General features: G+C 43.2%; 1 protein-coding gene across 1 annotated transcript in view; it reads right to left on the bottom strand.

Annotated features, from left to right (window-relative positions):
* Positions 1 to 24,944, bottom strand: part of LOC128339432 (spermatogenesis-associated protein 7 homolog) — a 185,694-nt gene that overhangs the window by 10,735 nt on the left and 150,015 nt on the right. The window contains exons 7-11 of the mRNA XM_053283349.1: positions 22,960 to 23,432; positions 22,770 to 22,830; positions 18,643 to 18,689; positions 14,799 to 14,876; positions 12,149 to 12,206 (exon numbers count right to left, since the gene is read on the bottom strand). Coding sequence (XP_053139324.1) covers positions 12,149 to 12,206; positions 14,799 to 14,876; positions 18,643 to 18,689; positions 22,770 to 22,830; positions 22,960 to 23,432 — 717 coding nt within the window. The remainder of the gene's footprint in view (positions 1 to 12,148; positions 12,207 to 14,798; positions 14,877 to 18,642; positions 18,690 to 22,769; positions 22,831 to 22,959; positions 23,433 to 24,944) is intronic.

Below are 24,944 nucleotides of genomic sequence, written 5' to 3'. Positions count from 1 at the left end.
CCGCTCTGGGTGGTGATCATTGCAGCAGATGAGGCCAAAAGGAAAAGCTACTCAACCAACATACCTCAGAAGAAGCTGTAAGACAAAGCTTGTGAGTTCTTTGACAGAATACTGAAAACTGAATGAGTCACAATACACAAGAATATATATAGGAGAACAACAAAGGTTATGTTGGAAGTGAAGGACTTTGCACTGTCGCTTGTCTCAGTGACACAGGAAGACAGACTAGTGAGTCAGAGGGCCAGAGGGTCAAGACATTGATAATCCCTTCTCTACTGCTCTGACACTATCCCTTTGGAATGTGGATTGCTAATCTCAGGGACACTTCCTCTCCCTTCTCTTCCTGTTCCTTCTACCTTGCAACATGCAAGCAAGCTCCTCTCCCTGCACATGTGTGCAGAGAAGATGCAGAATCCATCTGCATCCAGCTAGATAGATAGATTAGAGATCCTAACTCCTCACTTTCATATCTAGAATGGCGTTCTCTAATAAATGCCTTATATATTGATTTGAAACTATGAACTGGCTCCAAGTTACTTTACTCTCAGCATACACGCAATGCCTAACTAAATCCGCTGTGTTGTGCCTCTGTGAACTCTGTTATAATGAAAAAGGGTTTCTCTACCAGAGAGAATTCCCAACAGGTTGAAGAAGTAAGTAGAAGCGGGGTAAAGAACTATTTCTGAATTTTACAAAGAATTCTCATTAGTTATATGAGGATACAAGAGAAGGCAGAGAAGAGGCAAAAACGCCCTTAATTAGGGATGTGCCAAATGTTCTCCTGTTTTTATTTTTCAGGTCAAAACTTATGCTTGGCTGTGTGTGAAGAATTATCTCCTGAAAAAAACCCCCTAAACTATTAGAATATTCACCTTAAAACCTCATTCACTGATATTGCTTCCCCTGTCTACTGCTCCATCACATCATGAAAGGCCAATGTCACAATGCTTCTTATTTGGCAATATGATGATGTCACTGACAGCAAACAGTGGATAAGTCATATAGAAAATCCAGTCAACTGGGAATCACATAGTGAATATGCTAATATCACTGAGGGCAAACAAGCCAATTCAGAGTGAGAGCAATGTAGGCAAATACTTTCAACCCTGTTCAAAGCAATCACTGAAACATTCTGAAACAAGAGGAATGTGAAACTGAAAAACTGTTAGTAAAAGGCGCTCTTCATTGTGGCTCAGCTTTGTGTAACTACATTTTTGTAAGCTGCCAGGCCCTCATACATATGGATATATTTTAAAGCCAAATAATTGCTTATTTGATTATTTTTAGTAAGTCAGGCTCCTGGCACACAAGCTACTCCCAGCAAGACCACACAGAGATGTGTGCACGGAGACCTGGAGAAGAGCAGGCACATGGGATGCTTGGAGGTAAGGGTGTGTGTGTGTGTGTGTGTGTGTGTGTGTGTGTGTGGAGGGGGCATAGCTGGATGCAAATGGCCTGGCCAAGGTACCGCATGTTTGAAATAAAAATAGCAAACTGGGTGAAGGGGCAGGTGGTGGGAGATGAGAACAAACAGGAATACTGGGGTCCTATGGAGTCCCTTACTAACCTACCTTCTGAGTACACAAGATACTGGATGTCCTTCTGCCTGAATTTCCTCCTGCCATTTAAAAAGAGACAACTGGTGTTGTGTACTAGATAGAATACTGGAGTCCAACTGTGAGCCTGAGCTGTGAGCCACATCCCTAGTCAGTGACTTTGGGTAAGGATGATTGTAAGCATAAAATGAAGGAAACCCCTCCGAGTGTATGCCACTCTGAACTCCTTAGCCACAGGACAGGAGAGACAGCAATAAATAAATAAATAAGCATCAATGAGTGGAGCCATTGTGACATCTAATTCATGGTACGCCTTCAAAGGTGCATGACTATTTTATTCGAAGATCAGCAAAATAACGTCCGACTTTCTTGCATCTGAATGCAGGAAAGTTGTAGGGCTATCAGCAAGAAAATCAGATCCAACAATATCACCAACTGAAATGAATATCTCTTTATTTTGTACATAACTAGATTAAGAGAGTGACACAGAGGGCATGTACCCTCAGATCCCCATTTCAGGGGTTCCCCTGTCTTCTGCCAAGACTTTTTTACTGCTCTCCTACCCCAGACATGTTCAGGTCACCTACCCATGCAGTGATACTCTTTCCTATGGTCTTTTACAGCTCTCTTGCACCTGGGCTTAGCTGGCTGTTCCTTTTTTCCTCTTCTTCCTCCACTGCCCCACTCAGGCTTCTTTGCCAACCTGGTCCCCACAGGTGTGGAAGGTAATGGGGGACATGGGTAGGGATGGGGCAGAAGACAATTTGGGGCTGCTTGCTTCTCCTTGGGGTTGAGGAAGGCACCCATTGGGGAAGGCACTGTGTGTGTGTGTGCGCGTGCACACGGGCACACACTTGCTTGGAATTGGGAGGACACCCTTTGGGGAAGGTACTATATCAGGATGCTGCCTGGATAGGGATGAAGGTTCTACATGTGGCAGGGAGGGGGTTGCTTGAGGCTGGGGAAAGCACCCACTGGGGAAGGTGAAATATGGGTAGTGGTCACTGTTCTCTCTAATGCGTGCACATGTGTTCACACTCACACATTTTCAGACATTTGCTCAATTAATTTAGATCCAGCCCAGGTAGAATCAGGAAGGACCCACTCTGAATGCATGTGCGCACACACTGTCTTGATACTGCCGCCCAGAACAAAACTCATTCCGCACACAGATGAAAAAAATTAGAGAGAACACTGGTGGTGGTTGTCTGCTTAGGGTTGGGAAGACCCCCACAAATTTACATACTATTACACACAATGTACACATACTGTATTGCAATCAATATGGGTTTTGTAACCAACCCATGTGCTGGGCACATTGACAACAGCCCCTACCTCTCTGCTGACATCTTGAGAGCTCTGCCCCACCCCCAGCCTAAACCCAGCCCTGATTTTGTGGGCTGGTGGGATTTAAAAAGGGTTGGATTCAGAACGGCTTACCCAGGATACATTATATAGTTGTTCACTCTAACAAATAATTTTGCAAAGTGATGCTGTCTAAAACCTTTTTTTAACAATTCTGCACTGATTGTTCTTTAGCAGACTTTGAACAGCTACTGGTGTTATTTCAACTTGTGTTATTTCAACTAATGTCTGAACACTAGTTACTAAAACCACCCTTTGCTTCATAGTTGCTTCACTTAGAATGGCACAAAACCACTCTGCAACCCAATTACTTTGTAATTATCTAGATTACCTCTTAATCGTCCTTTTTAGTGAAGATGGTTAACTCCCACATAACCTTTTGTTTCAGAGAACACTGTCGAAGAACTCTGACTCCTTAACAACAAGCTGAGACAGCCCTGAAGACTTAATATCTTGTGACATTTGATCTCAGCAACAGAGAAAACAGATGCTGTCTGGTCCTACCATTAAAACAATAATGGCTGTAGACAAAATTAAATTATGCCAGGTGAACGTTAAGCTGCGGGGCACATCTAACGAGTGTCATTAAAAAGTCAGTGCAGTTTGGGGGACTTTTTCTGTTTTTTACATTTTTGCTGTTCAGCAAGGTGATTGTCAAATCATATCTAGCACATGGGAAGAAATGGCAGTCTCAGGCTCCAGAAACAAACCCTAATAAACATGCCTTTCCTAGCAGCCTGCCCCACAAAGATAAAAAGTATATAGCACTGGTATGGTAAGCCTAGGTATGGTGCTTGAATCCATGATAGAGGTAAGGCAGAACATAAATGTTATGTAAAGTTAAAGTGTGCCGTCAAATCGATTCCGACTCCTGGCGCCCACAGAGCCCTGTGGTTTTATTTGGTAGAATACAGGAGGGTTTGCCATTGCCTCCTCCCATGCAGTATTTATTTATTTATTTATTTAAAATATTTATACCCCGCCCCTCTAGTGCACTACTGCTCGGGGTGGCTCACAACAATAAGATAGATACAAGATTTTTTAAAAGTAATAAAATTAACTAAATTAAACACACACCAAAAAGTCAGATTAAAAACCAGAATCATTATTAGGTTCAAATTAAAGGTTATTTTAAAAGCTAAAAACTGAAAATATAAAAAGCTAAAGAATCTACCAGATATAACAAAAACCATCTCAGTAGGAGATGATGCCTTTCAGCATCTTCCTATATCGCTGCTGCCCAATTATGTATGTATGTATTAAATCAACCAACCAATCAATAAAAGCCATTCTAAATAGCTAAGAAATGCAGAAAAAGTTGGGTGATTAGCATTCTGAATAACCGTAAGTATAATCTGATTTTCTATATAGTCTTGTTCAAGTTTTCAGTTAGCAGATAGTAAATTTAGATACCTGAAAAATATAAGCCTTAACCAGAAATTATTAAGCTGGGTACAGTGTACCTGGGTATAGAGTAGGCCTGCACAACACAAGGCCCGGGGGCTGGATTCAGCCCACAGGGACTATTTTACTGCCCCCCAGAGATCCTGCAGCAACACAGGAGCTTATAGCACCATCCTGTGCATGTTTTCTCAGAAATATGCCCCATGGTGTCCAGCTCCTGTCTAGCTGCTGTAGGCTATTCCCCAGGCATCGTTTTAAAAGCTGCTCTAAAATCAAAAAGGTTGCAGAGCAGCTTTTAAAATGACACCTGGGCAACAGCCGATGGGAGCTGGGCAGTATCCCATTTAGCAAAAACCATCCTTTAAAGTGCGAGGGTGCAAAGGATTCAGATAAAACAGAAGGGGACAGAGCAGTACCGCATAAAGAGCAGACAGGAGACTGTGCCAGCTGGTCAAAGAGTCAAAAGAAAGAAAGCAGACACCAGGGAAGAGATTCGGCATATAGGTGCTCATATGCCAATGCCAGAAGCCTCTGAGCCAAGATGGGTGAGCTGGAGTGCTTGGCTACTAACACAGAAATAGATATAGTGGGCAGAACAGAAACACGGTGAACCAGTGGGACACTCTCATCCCTGGATATAAACTCTATAGAAAGGACAGGGAGGGACGCTTTGGAGGTGGAGTAGCACTGTATGTTTTATAAGGGACAGAATCTAACAAGGTAGAAAACCCAGGTAGACCAGAGTCCTCCACAGAAACCCTGCGGGTGACAATACAAGGCCTGGAAGGAAATGTGCTACTGGGGACGTGCTATCACCTCCTGGGTCAGAATGCTGACAGTGACTGGGAGCTGCAGCAGGAAATCAGGGAGGCGTCAAGGAGAGGCAGGGCAGTAATTATGGGTGACTTCAATTACCCACACATAGACTGGGTAAATTCACAGTCAGGTCACGACAAAGAGGTCACATTTCTAGATACGCTAAATGACTGTGCCCTAGAACAGTTGGTCTTGGGACCAACCAGAGAGAAGGCAACCTTGGACTTAATCCTGAGTGGCACCCAGGACCTGGTGTGTGATGTCAGTGTCATTGACCCTTTAGGGAGCAGTGACCTTAGTGCCATCAAATTCAGCATACATGCGGGGAGAGAATCACCAAGGAAGTCTAACACAGATACTTGAATTTCAGAAGAGGAAACGTCTAAAAAAAAAAAAAGGAGTATGGTGAAAGGAAAGCTGAAAGGGAAAATCAGGAGAGTCATTTTGCTCCAGAATGCATGGAGTTTACTCAAAACCACAATACTAGAAGCCCAGTTAGATTGTATATCCAAAAGGAGGAAAGGTACCACTATGTCCGGGAGGATTTCAGCATGGATAACAGGTACCATCAAGGAAGCCATAAAAGAGAAGAAGACTTCCTTTCGAAATTGGAAGGCCTGTCCAAATGAAGAGAACAAAAAGATACACCAACTATGGCAAAAGAAATGCAAGGTGACAATAAGGGAGGCAAAAAGAGAGTTTGAGGAACATTTAACTAAAAGCATCAAGGGGAATACCAAAAACTTCTTTAAATACATCAGAAGCAGGAAACCTGCCAGGGAGGTGGTTGGACCATTAGACAATGAGGGAGTGAAAGGGATTATTAAGGACGATATGGAGGTTGCAGAGAAGCTAAATGAGTGTTTTGCGTCTGTCTTCATGGCAGAGGATACTGAACCGCCCTGAGCCTTTTGGAAGGGTGGTATAAAAGTTTTAATAATAAATAAATAAATTAAATTAAATTAAATTAAATATACATGTTCCTGAAACAGGCTTTTCGGGGATGGAGGCTAAAGAACTGAGTCAGACAGAAGTGACAAGAGATGATGTTCTAAACTGTCTGGAAAAATTGAAAACTAGCAAATCGCCGGGGCTGGATAGCATCCATCCAAGAATCCTCAAAGAACTCAAATGTGAAATTGGCGACTTCCTTGCTAAAATATATAACTTATCCCTGCAATCAGGCTCTGTACCAGAGGACTGGAAAGTAGCCAATGTAACACCAGTTTTCAAAAAGAGATCCAGGGCGATCCGGGAAATTACAGGCCAGTTAGCTTAACGTCTGTTCTCGGCAAATTGATGGAAAGCACCCTCAAGGATAAAATTGTAAAGCACATAGAAGAACAGGGCCTGCTGGGAGAGAACCAGCATGGCTTCTGCAAAGGTAAATCTTGCCTCACAAACCTTTTGGAGTTCTTTGAGAGTGTCAACAAGTGTGTGGCTCAAGGTGATCTAGTGGACATAGTATACCTGGACTTCCAAGAAGCTTTCAACAAATTTCCTCATCAAAGACTCCTGAGAAAACTTAGCAGTCATGGGATAAGGGGTCAAGTACATGTGTGGATTGCTGGTTGAAGGACAGGAAACAGAGGGTAAGGATAAATGGAGAGATTTCACAATGGAGGGAAATAAGAAGTGGGGTCCCCCATGGATCTGTACTGGGACTGGTATTTTTAATGTATTCATAAATGATCTAGAAGTAGGGGTAAGCAGCAAAGTGGCCCAATTTGAAATTGATTGCCAGGAGGTCTAGGACCAACAAACGGAAGTACTTTTTCACACAATACATGATCCACTTGTGGAACTCTCTGCCACAGGATGTGGTGACAGCCAACAACCTGGATGGCTTTAAGAGGGGTTTGGATGACTTCATGGAGGAGAGGTCTATCAATGGCTACTAATCAGAGGGCTGTGGGCCACCTCCAGCCTCAAAGGCAGGGTGCCTCTGAGTACCAGTTGCAGGGGAGTAATGGGAGGAGAGAGGGCACGCCCTCAACTCCTGTCTGTGGCTTCCAGCGGCATCTGGTGGGCCACTGTGCAAAACAGGATGCTGGACTAGATGGGCCATGGGCCTGATCCAGCAGGGCTGTTCTTATGATCGTCCCACCCTCATGCCAATTCAATATTAGCCACATTCCTGTCCCTCCCAGGTTCAGTGCTTGTCTGACGAATGCAACACTGAACCCGAAAGCGGTGGGGGGGGGGGCTATAGCTCTGTCCAGGCATTATGATAAAGCAAGAAGGCTGTGCCTATGTACAGTCTCCATGAGTGCTCACAGGCAAGTCCCGCCTGTACAGTGACATGCTTGTTAGCCCTGCCTCTCACTCTACTCATCTATCTATCTATCTATCTATCTATCTATTACATTTGTACACCACCCCAAACTTTCGTCTCTGGGCAGTTAACAATAGTATAAAACAAGTTAAAATATATACAAAAACTTAAAACAATTTCACAATTTAAAAATCAACCATAAATTAAAACCTTAACATTTAAAGAACAGAAAAAGCTTGGGTGAAGAGGTGGGTTTTCAAATGCTTTCTAAAAATTGTCAGAGATGGGGAGGATCGTATCTCAGCAGAGAGCGCATTCCACAGTCTCAGGGCAGTGACCGAGAAGGCCCGTCTCTGTGTAGCCACCAAACGAGTCGGTGGTAACTGGAGACGGATCTCCTCAGATGACCTCAATGGGCGGTGGGGCTTGTAATGAAGAAGACACTCTCTTAGATACCCAGGGCCTAAGCTGTTTACGGCTTTATAAGTTATGACAAGCACTTTGTATTTTGCCCGGAAACCTATTGGCAGCCAGTGTAACTCTATCAACAAAGGAGTGATGTGGTCTCTCTGAGATGACCCAGAGACCAACCTGGCCGCTGCGTTCTGTACCAACTGAAGTTTCCGGACTAGGTACAAAGGCAGCCCCACATAAAGTGCATTGCAGAAGTCAAGTCTGGAGGTTACCAACATATGTACCACTGTTTTGAGCTCATTCATCTCAAGAAATGGACGCAGCTGGCATATCAGCCAAAGCTGATAGAAAGCACCCCTGGCCACCGCCTCAACCTGAGAAACCAAGGAGAGGTGTGGATCCAGAAGTACTCCCAGACTGTGAACCTGTTCCTTTTGGGGAAGTGTGACCCCATCCAGAACAGGGAGATCAAAATCGTCTCTAGAGTTCTGACCTCGCACAATAAGTATCTCTGTCTTATCTGGATTCAGTTTCAGTTTATTCTCCCTTATCCAGCACATTACTGCTTCCAGGCAAGCATTTAGGGACGTTATGCCATCTCCTGAAGAAGTTTACATGGAGAAGTAGATTTGGGTGACATCAGCATACTAATAACACCGCGCTCCAAATCCCCTGATGATCTCTCCCAGTGGTTTCATGTAGATGTTAAAAAGCATTGGAGAAAGTATGGAGCCATGAGGGACATCATACTTAAGCTCAGATTTTGAAGAGCAACAGTCTCTAATCGACACCATCTGGTAGGAGCGGAGCCACTGTAAAACAGTGCCCCCCACCCCCAGCACCCTCAGACGTTCCAGAAGGATATTATGGTCTATAGTATCGAAAGCTGCTGAGAGATCCAAGAGGACCAACAGAGTCACACTTCCTATGTCAATTGCCAATTGTAGATCATCCATCAGACCGACTAAGGCAGTCTCCACCCCATAGCCTGCCCGAAAACCAGTTTGAAATGGGTCTAGATAATCAGTTTCCTCCAAGACCGCCTGGAGCTGAGAGGCCACCACCCTCTCAATTACCTTGCCCAACCATGGGAGGTTAGAAACAGGCCTATAGTTGCTCAGCTCTGAGGGATCTAATGCAGGCTTCTTAAGAAGAGGTCTAATAATTGCCTCCTTAAGACAAGGAGGCATCCTGCCTTCCCTCAGAGAAGCATTTATGATTTCTACCAGGCCTCCTACAACAGCCTCCCCGCTTAATAGAACAAGCCATGTTGGACAAGGGTCAAGAGAACAAGTGGTAGGCCTCACCGCTCCAAGCAGCTTGTCCACGTTCTCAGGAGTCACAAACTGAAACTGATCCAGTCGAACCACATAAGAGGAGTTGTTGGACACCTCCAATTCAGACATCGAATTAATTGTGGAGTCTCCGTCTAAGTTGGCCCGAATCCGAGAGATTTTATCTGCAAAAAACTCTTTAAACATATCACAGCGGGTAACTGATGGCTCCAAATTCTGATTCAAGGAAGGGGGGGCACTTACTAGCTCCCTCACAACCCTGAACAACTCTGCTGGACGTGAACTCACAGATGCAATACGGGCAGAAAAGAACTGCTTCTTTGCAGTACGTATTGCCTGAGCATAGATCTTTAAATGTGTTCTATGTCATAATCTGTCAGATTCGAGTCGAATCTTTCTCCACTTGCACTCCAGTTGCCTACCTTGCTGCTTCTGCCCCCGTAGATCTTCTGTATACCAAGGGGCCTATTTTGAAGCGAGTCGGAGGAGACGCTTAGGAGCAATCATGTCTACTGCCCTGGTGAGCATGTTATTTGAGTTTTGCACCAGGGCATCAACAGGATCACCGGCAGATGTTTGTCTCAGATGTTTGTCATGTACAATGTTTGTCTGAGGAGACAAATGCTATGCCCAGGGAGAGATCCTCTCTATAATGGTATTCCAGGTTTCTAAAATGTGTGGATGAGTTCTCCCTGAGTTCAGCACTCCCCCCTTCAGACAATTGCTTGAACCTGGGTATATCTCCTGCTCGGGGAACATGGAAGTTCACAATCAATTTTAAAAAACAAACAAAAATCAAATACACCAAAGCTGCGCTGGGCGTTTACAAGAGCTCGCTTGAATGCTTTACCCTCAGTGATGCTAGTAGGGAAATTTGAGAGAAAACCCTATGAGGAGAGACTATGCCTTTGCGGAGCTGCTCTCAAAACATTGACGCATTCACTGTTACATTGTCCACTTTATACTGATGAAAGAGATTTATTTTTATCTCAGTATCTGAAAGATCTCCAAAGCCACTCAGTGGAGACAATTCTTATATGCTTATTAGAAGACAGGGACCCAACAATATCCCTGGCGGTTGCTAAATTTTGTTATACATTGACCAAACTAAGAGAAGCTAGAGCACAGCAATCAGCTACTGTCAAAAATTCCTGATTTTATATATTTGATGACATTTTAGACTTTGTTTCCATTATTGTTTTCTATTTTTACTGTGTATATTCTGTGTATATTGATGTTTGATCTAAGATCGTAAATAAACAATAATAATAAAAATATAGGCTTACAAAACCCCCAGCCATAATTAAACATGACAATACTGGAGCCAGGTAAGATACGAATAGGAATATGACAAATGTTTATATACTACTTTTCTGCAAAAGCTCCCTAAGCGGTTTACATAGATATAAATAAAGAAATAAATAAAATGGCTCCCTGTCCCCAAAGGGCTCACAATCTAAAAAAGAAACGTAAGGTAGACACCAGCAACAGCCCTGGAGGGATGCTGTGCTGGGGATGGATGGGGCCAATTGCTCTCCCCCGCTAAATAAAGAGAATTGCCACTTAAAAAGGTACCTCTTTGCTCAGTTGCTGGGGGGTTTGTACAACAATCCGGGGTGTAGAAGCCACAGATCACAAAAGGTCTGTCTAAACACAGAAGTCATTGCAAGCCTTCTAAGGGTGATAGAAAAAGGGGCAAGACAGGCTTCCTGAGGGAGGGAGTTCCAGGGCCCAGATGCCACACTGAGAAAGCCTCACCGCATTCTGCACCACTTGTCATATTTGAACACCAGTTCAGTTAACACTGACTCAGTTAACCCCTGCTAACTGAGCAGAGGTACCTTTTAAAAGTGGCGATTCTCTTTGTTTAGCAGGGGGAGAGCAACTGTCCTTATCCAACCCCAGCATAGCATCTCGCCAGTGGTTGTTGCTGGTGTCTGCCTTAGGTTTCTTTTTAGGATGTGAGCCCTTTGGGGACAGAGAACCATCTTATTTATTTTTCTGTGTAAACTGCTTTTGGAACTTTTGCTGAGGTTCCCAAAATATTAGAAATAGTAGTAGTAGCAGTAATAGTAGTAGTAGCAGCAGCAAAAGCAACAACAACAGTAGCAGCAGCAGCTGCAGTAGTAATAGAAGTTTAACCTGATGTGGTTACTTCCCACAGCAAAGCCTCCCCCACAGTTTTCAAGGTTTCCTGTACAGCATAAGAAGTGCCTGACAGATGTGGCAACAAGAAGCATCTGGCTGGCCATGGTTGGAAACAGAATGTGATGCTTATGTAGACCTTTGGCCCAATCCAGCATGGCTCTTCTTGTGCTCTTACCTGTTCTGAATGAAAGCATTGACCCTCAGGAATCATAACGAGTGGTTAACATAAAAACCTAAAGACTGTATCATGATGAGAAACTCTATGGAGATCAAAATGTCCACTCAATCACTCTTAAAAGATTCATATTTTTGTTTGAAAACACAACCAGGAATCTTACTGCTCTTTATCTGCCCAGCTCTGCTCAACATACATTTTGTGCCATCAAAAAGGGTTTCAAACGAGGGCTTTTGAAGTTGAGAGGGCTTCAAAGCTGGTGGAGAGGCTTTGGAGTTTAGCTCATGTATCAGCTGACTCATTTCTAAAAGTGGAGGACTACAAATTGTCCCTGGCTTTATCTGTTGCTTCAAATGGCAGCAACAGCAGAAATGCATAATAGTAAACATCCTTCACAAAAATGGCTTTCCTTCTTCTAAATCAGAATGCAGACTGCTACATACTTCATCAAATACACACACCCCCGGGGGAAAAAAGCTGTGCTATGGGTACATGGGGGAAATTTGTTTTGTGTTTTTTTAACCTGTTCCACATATAACCCTCTCTGTAGCTGTTACTTCATGGAGGCATCTGTTTTTATCCCCCATTTTAATTAAAGATGTAGCAACCTGAATGGTATAAATTGCTTCACTAGACAGATGTAGGGCTATTCCACTCCTGGCAACAGCACGTTTATTAAAAAAAAATATTTTTTGCTCACCTCATCAAGGTCATACCTTCTATTTCTAATGTGCTTCAGAAACACATCATCTAATGCCCTTAGAAAAAGAATAAAAATGTACATCAGCAGGCTCAAAGAGAACCAAAATACCACCATAAAAATAGCAGCAAGGAAAATAGAAACTGAGCTATTTTTCAAAGCAGAAGATCCTGGATCTTCATGCCCACCCTAGGATTTCCATTTTACTGTTATCAAAAAGAAGTGCTTTCATGAGAAACAACTCCATGACTGCCAACCTAGTGGTGTGTGTGTGTGTGCTCCTAACAAAAGCTGATGCTCATTTCTAGCCTCCCCACTTCCAAAGCGGGGGCACTCTTACAAAGAGCAGGATGATTTTCACTGTTCTCTCCTTGCTCCAGAAGTGCTTTTTGTCTTGTAGAAACACCTGGTGCCCCTCAGGAATGGTGCCTCTCAGGAATGTGGTGCCCTTCAGGAATGTGTTTCTGCTATCAAACAGCATTTCTGGAGCAAGGGGAGAGAGGTGAAATCCATTACATTCTTGCTCAAGAATGTCTGTGCTTTTAGCATTGCACATACTTTTGTTAGAAGTTAGTGCACACCATTAGGCTGACATCTTGATTATATCTTGATTACCTAGGAGTACACCTAAGAAGGAGATACTTTAAAATGTGAAGTATGAATATCACCAATACGTTTGCAACATAAGTAGTATACACTTAGGGGAAAGACAGGATTATCTATTGAGCATAGATACAATGGTAAATCCAGGTCTGCCTTTTATAATGTGTGAAATGGTCCTTAAACTATTGCTAATGTCCCTGATATTATAATGCACATTACTAGAAATGATAGTTAAGCCTGAAATTTTTTGTGGATTCTATGCATACTACTTCCTTTAAGTTTTGGCATTACTTGTGCTCAAATTATTGGACTCAAAGGAAATTGTGGGTAATATAAACCCACCCTTTTCCTACTTCAGTAAGCACAAAGGGTCTATTCCCAAATATTAGAGATGTGCACAAATCAATGTTTGTGATTCAATTCAAGTTCAAATTGAATCAGCTTGATTTTATTCAAGCTAGAATCTGCTGCCCTCAAATCTGGGTTAATTTGATTCAAATTCAATTTGATTCAGATTTGAATCAATTCAGCCAAATTTTTAAGGGCTAGGGGGCACCAAAGTGGGTTCAGTGGCATGGGTGCCAACTTCCATACAACCCCCCAAAAGAATCAGGCAAAGGGGTGAATTATTCAGATTTTTCATGTGTTGTGGATTCTCGGTTGTGAAATGACTTCTTCATAGAGAATCCCTTTCAAGAACTTATTTCACAACTGAGAATCCACACAAAGTTGACAAATTGCTTCAAGCTTGGATCAAAGGTGATTCAATTCAACCTCGAATCTGGTAAGCATCCTCAAGGGTGATTCAATTTGAGGTCAAATCACTCGAATTGTCCAGATTCAAGTCGAATCAATTTAGCCACAAATTGATTCACACATGCCTGCCAAATATTCCTGACTAATTAGCTCATGTCATGAAGAATCCAGTTCTCAGTCACCCAGTGAAGCTGAGTTTCAAGCTGAGAGACCAAGATGCTATACAAGATGTAGAGCCTTTAAGACAAGATGACCAAGATGGTGCCTAAGGACAAAGAATGACACCCAGATAGATCAAGTTACTGAGTCCAGCCATATGATATCATGATAGGGTGAGCCCCAACCTCTCTTCAAGACTCAGTCTGATCTGCTGACGTGTTCCTCCTAAAAAGTAATATGACATCCTTTTAGATTAAGTATACCAGAGCCCATTTGGGACAAGAAACCATCTTTTCTCTTTATTTGCTACATAAACCACTCTGAGAACTACTTTTTTGTTCAAAAGCGGCATGTATTTACTTACTTACTCACATTTATATGGGGATTTGATCATGAGTCTCCCCAATCCTAGTCCAACACTTCAGCCACTACACTACTGTTTGCCATAACAGTGGCTGACATCTAAACTAACTTTTTCATGGATGTGCCAGGCTTTTATATCGCATGAGGGGAGAGGGGTGCTTTTTTTTGCAATACCTCTATCCTCTGCAGCTACTTGTACCTCCCATAGTTATGTCCTTGAGAGCTGGTGTATTCCCAGGTGATCGTTTTGGGAAGCACAGATGGTTGCAGAGGGAAAGGGGCAGATTGTCAAACATCACCTGCCCCCCTCTGACACAGTGGAAAAGCCTGGTGCGTTCATGGGTTAGTCTGACTGTTGGCTGCTACACATGTCTAATATGCCACATGGTCACTTATTTGTGTGAATGAGCCATATGATCAAAACCGGACGCCAGTGTGGTTGGTCTGAGCATAAGAAACTCAGGTTCACATCTCTGCTCACCGATGAAACTGACTGGGTGGTCTAGAACAACCTAAACTGGCCCAGAGGGCTGTTGTGGTTAACATGGCACTCTGAGCTACTGGGAGGAGGACTAGGCTATCCATATACTAAATAGAATAGAATGTCTGTATCACCTCAAACTGCCATATCGGAAGAGGCCCAAACAAACAAACAAACAAACAAACAAAAACAACAATTAAACTCAACACACATTTTGCATGCAAAACAATACATAATTTCTTTCTTTAGATAAAGGAATTCAATTAGAACTTATGTTTAAATACTCACTCCTTGCAGTAACAGCTTCTAATCAAAATGCTATTTGTAAGTTCCTGAAGAAACTGAAGGTATTTCAACTCTTCTTCTCTTTGCAAACATAAAACAACATCAGCATGAATCAATCAATCGAAGACAGGTCTTAATGTTTTACTTTGATTTCCACAACCCCGTAGCATGTTACAATTGACACACAACTTGCACTGAGTTACATGGAAGGCAGCCTAAGCTTATAAAATGATTCAATGGGCATGAATGTGTACATCTTTAGCACCACTGATAAGAGACAGAGTACACAAGCATAGACAATATGCATAGATGAGCATATGAAGCTGAGTTGGCCTCATATAAGGATGTGTGAACTGGCTCGACTTCAAGCCAGTTAGACATCAAGCTGGCCCAGTTCAGCTTGAGGTCAAGCTGAGTAGGGATGTGCGAACCGGTTCGGATCTGAACCGGTTCGGGTCCGAACCGGTTCCGGTTCGGAGGTTCGGATCGAACCGAACCACCCCTGGTTCGGTTCGAATCCGAACCGAACTGGGGGTGGTTCGTTTCGAACCGGTTCGGACCGGTTCGGATCGGTTCGGAAAGCTGAAAATTGGTCAGATGGTAGCTGGCACACAGGGGTACCTGTCATCCAAACCCCAAAGCAATCGGACACTCGTACGATTTTTTATGAATTTTTGAAAAATATTTTTATTTTTCTCTCATAGGATATAATGGGACCCGAACCAGGCCATTATTTCTTATTGTGGAGCACTCATGGGTGCCAACAACCATGCAAACCCTGAAGCAATCAGACACCCCTATGATTTTTTATGAATATTTGAAATATTTTTAATTATTTTTCTCATTGAGTATAATGGGACCCGAACCAGTCCATATCCCCTGTTGTGGAGGACCTAGGAGCACAAAAGCAGGGTGGGTGGTAGACAGGCATGGGTGCCTACCACCCAAAAAATCTCAAGGCAATTGGACACTCCTCTGATTATTGGTGAATTGTTAAGTGTTTTTGAATTCCTCATAGAGAATAATTAGGATTGCAGCAAATGTATAGCTTCACGTCGGGGGGAAAGGGGTGTCGTAGAGTGCAGTGTGGTGGGTGGTAGTTCCTAGGGTGGGCAAGGAAGCTATCAGAATTATTTGAAAGGAATTGGGCAAAGAGGTGATTTTTAAGTGATTTTTGAAGTTTACGCGTCTTTAAGGTTTTTCCTCATAATAAGTTATAATGGAGCTTTCAGCAGCCCTATAAGTGCACATGGGGGTGCTGGGGTGGCCCAGAGCAAGTGGTGGTGTAGTGCACATAGGGTGCCAACCACCCCCATGGGTTTCTAACCCATGGGGTACAGGGATCTCTGGTAGGGGCACCCCCATGGGTACAGGGTTCTCTTGTTTCTGAGGTATTGAGTGTGGATTCTATGATAGCAAATGAGATTTTCAATGAGACACCATCAATCCACTCTAATATGCTATCATAGAATCCACACTCCGCCTCCTGCTTCTTCTCTGTGTGTGTGCTTAGTAGGGGTGTGCAATTTGGGATTTCGGGTGATTTGGCTTGGACCCGAACCGAATCACCCCTGTTCTGTTTTGTGCCCGAATCTGGGTCACCCGAATCACCCTTGATTTGGTTCGGATTCGGATTTAATCCGAATCCGAATCGGAATCGATTCGGGGGGTAAAAAGGGGCCCAGGGGCAAAATTTTGGGGTGGGGTGGTAGTGCCCAATGGGTAGAGTCTACCACCCCAATTTCAGGGGGATTGGGCAAAGGGCTGATTTTTGGTGAATTTTTAAAGTTTTAGTGACTTTGGGGCAGTTCGGGGGCATAGCATGGGATCTGGGCAAAAGGAGTGGGGTGGGGTGGTAGTGCCTAATGGGTGCAGGCTACCACCCCAATTTCAGGGGGATTGGGCAAAGGGCTGATTTTTGGTAAATTTCTGAAAATTTCATATCTTTGGGGCATATTGGGGCATATTGGGGCAGAAAGTGGGGCCTGGGGCAGAATAGTGGGGTGTGATGGTAGTGCCTAATGGGTGGAGGCTACCACCCCAATTTCAGGGGGTTTGGACAAAGGGGTGATTTTTTGAGAATTTTTGAAGTTTTAGTGACTTTGGGGCAGTTTGGGGGCAGAAAGTGGATCTGCCCCAAAGGAGTGGGGTGGGCTGGTAGATAGTGCCTAATGGGTGGAGGCTACCACCCATCCCCAATTTAAGAGTGATTGGGCAGAGGGGTGAATTATGGTGAATTTATTTGTATGAGGTTTGTCTTCATAAGGTGAAGTGTGCTAAATTGATTACTTCCTCATATTATTCATAGTAAAGGAAAGTGTGAAAAAGTGAAAGTGGGGTCATGAGAGTTGTTTAATTGAAAAATATCTCATTTGCTATGATAGAATGAGAATTCACACCTTTTCTATTCACCATAATTCACCCCTCTGCCCAATCACTCTTAAATTGGGGATGGGTGGTAGCCTCCAGCCATTAGGCACTATCTACCAGCCCACCCCACTCCTTTGGGGCAGATCCACTTTCTGCCCCCAATCTGCCCCAAAGACACCCAAACTTCAAAAATTCTCAAAAAAATCAGCCCTCTGCCCAATCCCCCTGAAATTGGGGTGGTAGCCTCCACCCATTAGGCACTACCATCCCACCCCACTATTTTGGGGCAGATCCACTTCCTGCCCCCAAACTGCCCCAAAGTCACTAAAACTTCAAAAATTCTCAAAAAATCACCCCTTTGTCCAAACCCCCTGAAATTGGGGTGGTAGCCTCCACCCATTAGGCACTACCACCACACCCCACTATTCTGCCCCAGCCCCCACTTTCTGCCCCAATCTGCCCCAATCTGCCCCAAAGACATGAAATTTTCAGAAATTTACCAAAAATCAGCCCTTTGCCCAATCCCCCTGAAATTGGGGTGGTAGCCTGCACCCATTAGGCACTACCACGCCACCCCACTCCTTTTGCCCAGATCCCATGCTATGCCCTCGAACTGCCCCAAAGTCACTAAAACTTTAAAAAATCGCCAAAAATCAGAGGAAGGTCCAATCGACTTGAAATTTGGGTGGCAGGTAGAACACAAGGTCCCCTTTCAAACCAGCTATTTTTTGAGATCCTAACCGGTTCGGTTCGGATCCGAACCGGTTCGGATCCGAACCGAACCGGGGGGGTGGTTCGGCAAAACCAAAACCGAACCACCCTGGTCCGGTTCGGACCCGGTTCGGATCCGAACCGAACCGGGAGAACCGGTTTTATGCACATCCCTAAAGCTGAGCTCCCCAAAACAGCTTGGGGCCAGTTCGGTTTGACCCATTTTGAGGCTGTTTCAACCCTTCAACCCTCTCTGAGCTTGCAGTGGCTATTTTGGAGTCTGCCGCGCATGCGCCCCGGCTATTTGCTTGGCTGGGTCATGATCCAGCCATGCAAATGGCCTCCAAAATAGCCACAGTTAGCTCAGAGAGGGCCGAACCAGCCTCAAAATGGGCCAAATTGGCCCTTCAGTGTCCAGGGGGAGGCCGGCAGTGGGAGGGGAAGCTGCTAGAGACTCCCAGCAGCTGCAGCAGCAAACCCCAGGGGCTCCCAAGGTGGTAATTTTTTTTAAAAAAAAGGTTTGGCCCACTGCCCCCCTCCAGTCAGGCCTGAACTGGTTTGGATTCAAGCTGGGGGCTTCACCATGCACAAAACTGGACCAGACCCAGTTTGGCTTGAGTCTGGTTTGATTAGAGCCAAACCAGGTTTTCCAGTTTTGTGTACATCCCTAGCTTCATATTACTAGTCACAGATTTAAAGTATTTTATCACAATGGGAACACCAAGCTTTTTCTTGTTTTAAAACCAATAGTGTATAATTCACTTACTTTGCATAAATCAATGATTGTAGAGAAACTGAGTTCTGGGAGTCTTTCTATAATTTGAAAATACAGAGAAAAGAAAGTAAGCAATTGTCTTATATCCTTGTATTATACACATTCACAATAAGTGATGGACTAATAACTAAGGCCTTTCACACGAGCATCTGGGGTCATTCGGTGGGTAAAGGTTTCCAATCTTGAACCTCACGGATGAGCAGAGCCACCATTTGGCTCTGCAAACCCAGCACACACAAGTAACGCAGCTGGGATCTCCATTTTAGAATCTGGGAAATGGGTTCTCCAAGAATCAAAGGAGGTATCCCAGGTTGCATCGCACTCCTAGCAGAAAGGCAGCCCCCTCACTGCATCATCAGCTCTTCACTGCTTGCCCCCTCTAGCCACAGCAGTCTCTGACAAACATGGCCACCAACTGCCAGGGACAGTTTAAAACTGTGCTTTCACTACATGATCAAAGACCACGGTAGGGCAGTTGATATTTTAATCCTGCATCAGTAAAAAGTAAGGTTAAAAAAGCCAAGTTCCCCAGGTTTGAATGGGCTGGTAAGCAGGAGTCCCATGAGTTCTCATGAGCAAGCAGCAATAGCTTTACTGCCTCAGAGCCTCTAATTCTTGATCATGAGAACAGGCTTACTATTTTCTATCTAGAGCAGAACCCTATACTGAATGGGGATGGTCAGCAAGTTCACAATATTAAGGCCCAACTTTAGGGTCTAAAATCTGTATTTTTGTACTCAGTAGATTTGTAAAAAATCTGCTGAAAAGGAGGTAGGCATAAATTGTTCTTCCCTCCTGCTGTCGCTGCCTGCTTGTCAAGACAACAATTTGGGAGTGAGGGACAGGAAAAACAAGCATCCCATTATGTATTAATTTAATTTAATTTAATTTATATACCACCCTTCCTAAAATGGCTCAGCGAAGTTTACATTAAAATAAAATATACATAATTAAAATTAATTTGTTTTTAAACCAGATTAAAATGAAAACTAGATATCATTAAAAGCCAGACTAAAAAGACGAGTCTTTAAGGCTCTCCTGAAGGCCTCCAAGAAATATAAATAATCCTCTTATATCCATGGGGGTGCATTCCACAACCCAGGGGGTGGCAACTGAGAAGGCCCAATCCCAACTTGACAACAGATGAACTGGTGGCACCTGAAGATGGATCCCTCCTGATAATCTTAATGAGCAGTGGGGATCTTGTAGAGAAAGGCACTCTCTCAGGTATCCCAGACTTAAGCTATTCAGGACTTAAAAGGTAACAACGAGCACTTGGTACTTTGCCCAGAAACATATTGGCAGCCAGTGCAACTGTTAAAGAACAAGCATGATGTGGTCTCTCCAGGATACTCCAGAGACCAATCTGGCTGCCGCATTTTGAACTAACTGAAGTTTCCGAACTACGTACAAAGGCAGCCCTACATAGGAGCACATAATAGCAGTCCAACCTGCAGATTACCAGCTGGAGTACTATTGTTTTCAGGTTCTACTGAAAACCACCTGCTCTAGTGCCTGGTATTTCACCAGAAGCAAAATTATGATGTCAATTTAGCCTTTTGAAAGACTCTCCACGAGATTGGTGGAGGTGGAGATAGGCAACTGTAGCATCCTTTTACAAGGAACATAGGAAGCTAACTTATACCAAATCAGATCATTGGTCCATCTAGCTCAGTATTGTCTAGACTGACTGGCAGCAGTTCTCAGACTCTGAGTCCCTTCTCAGAGACTCCTGCCTTAATCTATAGAAGGGACTCAGGTGGGAGTCTCTTCCAGCCCTACCTGAAGATGCCAGGGGGATATTTTGTGACCTTCTGCATGCAAGAAGGCAGATGCTCTACCACTTAGCTATGACTTCATCCCCTAAGGGGAATATCTCACAGAGCTTACAGTGTACCCATCCAGTTGCAAAAAAGGCAGACCCTGCTTAGCAAAGAGGCCAATTCATGCTTGCTACCAGTTTTATGAACAAAGCTCAGTTTTATGAGCAAGGTTCGGGAACATATAGAGGTGTCCCTCATCTGCAGTTTAAACAAACACAGTTTCACGCATCCACAGACAGGTCTTAGAGACACGATTTCTTTATCCACAGTCTAAATAATAGGCAAAATTCACCTATTTGTGGTTTTGAGTGACTGGACATGACACAGGAACATAGGAACATAGGAAACTGCCATATACTGAGTCAGGCCATTGGTCTATCTAGCTCAGTATTATCTTCACAGACTGGCAGTGGCTTCTCCAAGGTTGCAGGCAGGAATCTCTCTCAGCCCTATCTTGGAGAAGCCAGGGAGGGAACTTGAAACCTTCTGTTCTTCCCAGAGTGGCTCCATCCCCTGAAGGGTATATCTTACAGTGCTCACAATTCTAGTCTCCCATTCATATGCAACCAGAGTGGACCTTGCTTAGCTAAGGGGACATCATGCTTGCTACCACAAGACCAGCTCCCCTCATTTCCACAAGACCTGGAAATGACTTCCAATTTCATTTCCCACCGCCATTTTATAATGTGGAGCCATTGGCTTTTAGGTAACAACTAAAGACACATCTCTTCAGCCAAGCATTTTAGCTATTTAACAGTTTTTATAGTTTAGTTATTTTAATTTGAACTTTTATGTTTTAACTTTAACTTGGTTTGTTTTATTGTTGTAAACTACCTAGAGACTCAGTAGTGGGGCGTATACAAATATGTTAAATAAATGAATAAATACAATAATAAACATTGTGACTCTTTTAAAAAACATCCCATGATTTTTCACAAAAAATCAGAGGAATTGGGTGTTTTTTTGGGGGGGCGGGCATTGCTGGAGACATAGAGCAAGGTACAGTATTTTAATTCTCTTATTTTTGCCTCCTCTCTGCCTTTTTTAGACCTTTGTGGGTGTGCGTAGGAACCAAACCCCTTGATTCCCATAGGGGTAGGTTTCATTATTCATAGTTTCCATATTCGTGCCTATAGGTGAGAATGGAACACCCACAAATAATGAGGGCCACCTGTGTTTGTTTTCAAATATAATTCTGGTGTACTTCTGCTATTCATTCTCAGACAATTCTCAATTTCTGTTTTCAACTCCCACTCTTTCTTCGTGGAAAAGTAAAATAAAAGGAGACAGTTGAAGTTCAGACATAGTCTTTGTTGTTTCTTGAAAGTTACAAAAATGTATTTTGGAAAGTCAGATAGTTTCTCCCATGATTACCTTAGTTTAACTGAATTTGTGCTGGGTAATTCAGCTATTATTCTTATACAAGTTTAAACACTGTGTTTTTCAAGAGAGCTCTGTTATTTTGGATCCATCTTTTGTAATCACAAAGGCCCTTTGTCATTATGCACCTTGAAATATTTCCCATATTGCACAGTTTTCAATTGCTTTCATAAATAGTTTAACAGCACCCAGCAACCCAGGAGTTCTATCTATGCTATGCTATGCTATGCTATGCTATGGCCAATGCATTTCTATCATAATAATATCAGTTGATTTGGTCTAAAACTGCATTACAGGTTGAATATCCCTTATTCAGACATCCGAAATCCGGAATGCTCCAAAATCCAGACACCACGCCGTAACAAAAACAAAACTGCCTGCTGCTGCAACCTCTCACTGAGCAGAGCCCCACCAGAGGTACACTTACGCATTTTCTTTTTCTCTGGACCTGCCTGGTCCTTTAAATGCTTTGTCTTCTTCGCCGCTTTTTTCGGTGGCAGAGCAGCCATGATGGGGGCCGCCACGGGAGCTGAAGCTACCGCTGCTTCAGACGCCTTAGGGAGAGTCATGGCCACGGTCCCAGCAAGCGAGGGAACTGTCACAACCTCCGAGAGAGCCCCTTCCAACAGGGAGCCTCTTAGGGTATCTCCCAATGGAGAAATCTCCATTTATTTTAAAGGCACAAATCACCAAAAGACAAGGAAAACTGAAAAAAAACTAACCGAAAACCAACCAAACCTAAACGAATGAGGAAATATTCCAAAATCCGGAAAAGTCCAAAATCCGGAACACTACTGAACCCAAGCAGTCCAGATAACAGATACTCAACCTCTACACTTATATCTAGAACTGCTTATATTTATGAATATTACTTCCCATATAATTTCAACCCAATACCAAACAGCATACAACAACCTTGACTGGATGCCATATAAGGTAATCTGCATAAGATCTCAGACATTTATCTTCCAGAGACCTGAAAGATGAAAAAGGATATTTTGAATCACACTGACAGTGGGGTTAGAATCATTTTCTTGAAATTTAGGCCACTAAATCATACATGACTCTATATGTGCATTGCAAAGTAAGCCAATGAGCATTTTACCTGTAAAACTTCCTTGGTCTTTTATATGATTGTTTCCCAAGCGAGAGATTCTTCTTGCTATGCGGAGGATTATAATACCTGTATTTCGAAAGGAATGATTTACTTGCTGTGTTTAAGACTTTGGGGGTAAAAGGCTGTGTTGTTTCTGTAAACCACTGTGCGTGGGTTTGTAGTAGATCTCCACCAAATATTTTCTTCCGAGGGTGCTGAAATGTCTTTTTTGGGCTGCAACTCAGAACAGGGATCGGAGGCTTAGTGAGTAGCAAAGCCTGTTGCTGGATTGTATTCCTGCCATCATTGTGCGCCAGAAGTAAAGACCGATGCACAATATCTTGGATTGTCTCCTCTGCGCTTAAAACTGGGGAATGAATTCTCGAGAGTGGCATCTTTAAAGGTCTAGGGAAATGCAGTTGTTTTTGTTTCAAGGATGCCATTCTTCCACTCGAAGTCAAATTCAGGTTGTTCTGTAACTGCTGTAGGTGGGAAAATATTTTGAGAACACACATTTTTTAGTCAAAGGAGGTTGTCTTCTCTGCTCTAAGGTTGTATTTGTATGGGGGGAACCACACACAGCATTACTATAAGGGCAACTGAGATAAAGGCATATTAGTTTTGTACTGTTCATATACCCCCCCCCATTTTGCTTATTTTTAAATTTTGTTCTTTTTTCCTTATCCTTGATTATATTATATTATCATTCAATGCTTTAATCTTTTAGTTGAAATAAAAATGCAAACAAATATGTGGACTTTTTTGGGGTGGAACCATAACTGTGGAATGTTCTTTAACAATTATGAGATACGTTTAAAAGGAAATTACCCTTTTTTTATTTATCTATTTATGTCCTGTTGTTCAGCAAACAAATTTTCATGGTGGCTTCCAACATAACAAAAACAAAAACAAAACTGTCTAAAGACTGGTCTACACATTCAGCAATATCTTGAGGTAGCATCTTTTCTGGACCATACCACTTCATAGACCTTTCCACAGCAAAATACAAATATCAGCAAACTTACATAAAAATATAAAATGTACAATAAGACTCCAGAGTGAATTTTACACAGCATCTATAATAAAAATATCTTGCATTTCAGTCATCTATCCCAGAGATTCTCAGTGTTGGGTCCCCAGATGTTATTGATCTCTCATAATCCCCAGTCCCAGTGGCCTTTGGTGTGGGATTATGGGAGTTGAAATCCAATCTGGGCACCCAACGTTGAGAATCCCTGATCTATCCCAGCCCTACTTGGAAATTTTTCAGACGGTGATTTTACTGTGACTTTACTTTGAGGGGCGGGAGAGAGAGTTCACATATAGGCCAGATTTACCCTGAAGTCCATGCAATATTTCAGATACTTCACACACAATTCAGGATTTGTCCTCCGTATTGGAACCTAGCCTGATTTATGTCCTGGATTTAAAAAATCCTCTTTTTGCATCAGAGTATCTGTTATGCCCCGAACTTGCAGTAAAGCCTTGCAATAGACCCTGTGGGCTTGTCGGTGGGCTCCCCAGAGGCATCTAGTGGGCCACTGTGTGAAACAGGAAGCTGGACTGGATGGGCCTTGTGCCTGATCCAGCAGGGCTGTTCTCATGTTCTTATGTTCTTAACCCGCGGCAAAGCCTGCTGTCTGAAAAGCCTCCAGGAGATGGCAGAGATCTTCTGCATGCAAAACATATGTTGTGCTACTGCTACGACAGAAGTTGGACAGTCAGTTCTGTGACTTTAAAGCAGAGCGTTCTCCTTGTTCTGCAGCACGAACAGATTGGCCATTGTTTAGAAGTCAGGGGGTGCTCACAAGGTATTTGTGTATGGCTTAGAATTAACAAAAAAGTTGTGTCTTTAAAGCAGGTTAAATTTTGTTATGAAGGTCCCAGCATGCAGTGTGCAGGTCAGGAAAGGATAACAGGATGAGGCGAGTGGGTGGAATGACAAAAGTATGAGCAGAAGGTAATTCTGAGCATGACTTAAGTCATCATACCAA

The sequence above is a fragment of the Hemicordylus capensis genome, chromosome 1 (assembly GCF_027244095.1).
Source record: "Hemicordylus capensis ecotype Gifberg chromosome 1, rHemCap1.1.pri, whole genome shotgun sequence".
NCBI classification, from domain to species: domain Eukaryota; kingdom Metazoa; phylum Chordata; class Lepidosauria; order Squamata; family Cordylidae; genus Hemicordylus; species Hemicordylus capensis.
This window is presented reverse-complemented; position numbering and strand designations above follow the sequence as displayed.